The sequence below is a fragment of the Buceros rhinoceros genome, unplaced genomic scaffold, assembly GCF_000710305.1.
Source record: "Buceros rhinoceros silvestris isolate BGI_N320 unplaced genomic scaffold, ASM71030v1 scaffold27252, whole genome shotgun sequence".
Classification (NCBI taxonomy): Eukaryota; Metazoa; Chordata; class Aves; order Bucerotiformes; family Bucerotidae; genus Buceros; species Buceros rhinoceros.
Genome location: NW_010397547.1, coordinates 1,228 through 3,617, shown reverse-complemented (window position 1 = coordinate 3,617; position 2,390 = coordinate 1,228). Strand labels below are relative to the sequence as shown.

General features: G+C 57.4%; 1 protein-coding gene across 1 annotated transcript in view; it reads right to left on the bottom strand.

The window, feature by feature from the left end:
- SLC47A1 (solute carrier family 47 (multidrug and toxin extrusion), member 1) overlaps positions 1–1,913 on the bottom strand; it is a gene marked incomplete at its 5' end in the record, with an annotated part of 7,035 nt that extends 5,122 nt beyond the window's left edge. Inside the window, 4 exons of the mRNA XM_010146303.1 lie at positions 720–762; positions 919–1,067; positions 1,401–1,469; positions 1,812–1,913. Coding sequence (XP_010144605.1) covers positions 720–762; positions 919–1,067; positions 1,401–1,469; positions 1,812–1,913 — 363 coding nt within the window. The remainder of the gene's footprint in view (positions 1–719; positions 763–918; positions 1,068–1,400; positions 1,470–1,811) is intronic.
- Between the last annotated feature and the right edge of the window lie 477 nt (positions 1,914–2,390).

The following is a 2,390-nucleotide window of genomic DNA, read 5'->3' as shown; positions in this document are numbered from 1 at the left end:
CTCCGCCCCCCCCTCACAGACACGTCCTGCCCCCCGCTCCCCGCTCACAGACACGTCCTGCCCTCCGCTCCCCGCTCACAGACATGTCCTGCCCTCCGCTCCCCACATCGCCTTCTCAGGGTGCCCCAGCCTGGCACGCAGCCTGACACCCTGCTCCTGCGGTCTGGCTGAAGCGGGGCATCTGCCAGCACGGGCTGCACCCAAAGCCAAGAGGAACAACAGGCACCTCTCATTCCCACTGGGAAGAGAGATCAGTTTCCCCATGGGAAAATCTCCTACATGTCCCTGTCGGCACGAGAGAGCCTGGAAATCTTGGAAGAAAGGATTCATCTACAGGCCCCTATTCCCCAGGGGTGCTGCTCCCTGTCGTAGGAGTCAGAGTAACTAGGCAAGAGCGCAGCAGCCCCGAGTGGGTGCGAACAGCAAGCTGCAGCCTTTATCTCCGAGCTCGGTGCGAGCCCTGGAGCCCCTGGTTCCAATGTCCATCACTTGTTCGGTGTTGTGCAGAGACGTGGCCCACGGTAAAAGCCTTTGCACAGTAAGATGGAAGAGAACGTGTTTGCTGGTCCAGCAGCTGCTGGCCAATACGCATCTGTTAAGGCCCAAGATCAAGGGGCATGTCGCAAAACCCTAAACCTCCTCGCAGCAGAGGCCCTCCCACCTTTCCCGTAACGCTGCTGAGGGATACGGAGCTTCTAACAGCTTTAGCAGCAACTTACAGGAAGCGCTGGAATGAAGATCATCACGTAGACCTGAGTTAACCTGGAAAGAGAGTTGTTTCCCCAGTTAATCACACAGCAAAGCAAGAGCCAAGCCAGGCAGCGCTGCGCTCAGGCTCCACAGAGCCCTGATTTCAAAACTGCTACGTGGCAACCCAGCCAGATGTCTGGTCCCGAAGGACTCAGCCTCGCCCCTGACCTGGAGACCTCGGGATCCTGTCGCATGAGCAGGAGGATCTGCTCGGTGTTGATGAAGAGTGCCCAGCAAGGGAAGCAGCACAGCAGCAGGATGAGGATCCCCCGCTGCAAGATGGTGCCCACTTGCTTCAGGTTCTTGCCACCGTATGTCTGAGTCAGGAGAGAGGAGCGAGGCGAGTGTCACGGGGAACCAAAGGGTCTGGGCGGGTGCTCAGGAGCCAGGGCAGCAGCGGGCTGATTAAAGGCATTTCCCATGCCCCGCTGTGGTACCAGCGCCAGGCTGGTGGGGTGTCACTGGCTCTCAGGTGGACGGCACAGTCCTGTGCTGCCCTGGCACTGCGGGGGGAGCTGCAGGGAGGGAGCAGGCTCCAGCCAGCACATCTGTAGCCCTGTGCCTGGCTGGCAGCTGCCATCCTCCCACCCTTTGTGCCCAGGTCACGCTGCACAGGAGGCGAGACACAAGAATGGGGAGCTCACACCGACCTGGGACATCAGCGTGTCGCATGCTGAGGCTAAACCAGACCCGATGGAGATGCCCGTCACGTTGATAACCTGGAGGAGAGACAAGGGACTTGGGTTGCAAGGGAGGGCGACAGGGGACCTGGCCCAAAGCACTGGGTCCCTCCCAGCTGGGTGGGCAGACAGGTCTGCTTACGAGTTTTTGGGAAGTTTCCAGCCCTTCTCCATTTCTCAGAATAACATTCTTTTTACCTAAATAGCCTCTTCTCTCCTCTGGTGTGGAAAAGGATCCTCTAGCAAGAGGCGAATATCTAAAGCACCACAACCAGTGCCACATTCCTATGGGTTTGGGTTGCCTTTTTTTTTTTCCCCCCTCCTTTTGGTGACACATAATCTGTATGTTTTAAATCAGAGGGGAACTGGAGTAATACATACAGACACAGCCAGCGTCACAGCGTCCAGCTCGGCTTTCCCCAGGTGGCCACAGAAGATGGAGCTGACCACGCTGATCAGGAGCCCCAGCAGCTGGGCGACAAACTGGGATGGGAGCAGAAGGAGTCGGTGAGATGAGGACGGATTGAGGACCACCACCCTTCCCCCAGGAGCTGGACTAGGAACAGTCAGGTTTCCTGGTGCCATGCCAGCACCTCGCTTCGAGGCTCTGCTGTCCCTGGAACCCGTCACTGCTCAGCAGCTCAGCCCGGGCAGAGGAGACAGCTCTAGGTCTCACACAGGCTCTCGGTGGCTTTTTCTTTCAAAGCAGACCTCTACCTGACCTGTGGTATTTTGGTGTTAGGCAGCCAGTCTGGCAGATGACCTTGTTCATGTGGGGCTCAACAGCTCCACTAGAAATCCTCTTTCCCAGGATGAAAGATGCATCAACAGGAAAAATAAAAAATCCCAGTGCTTTTCCACGCTTTTGTGCATCTGGGGAACTCTCCTCCTGGAGAGACACCAAGTCCAGCCTGCTTTTTCCTTGCCAGGGGCTACAGCAAGGCTGAACGATGCTGTAGC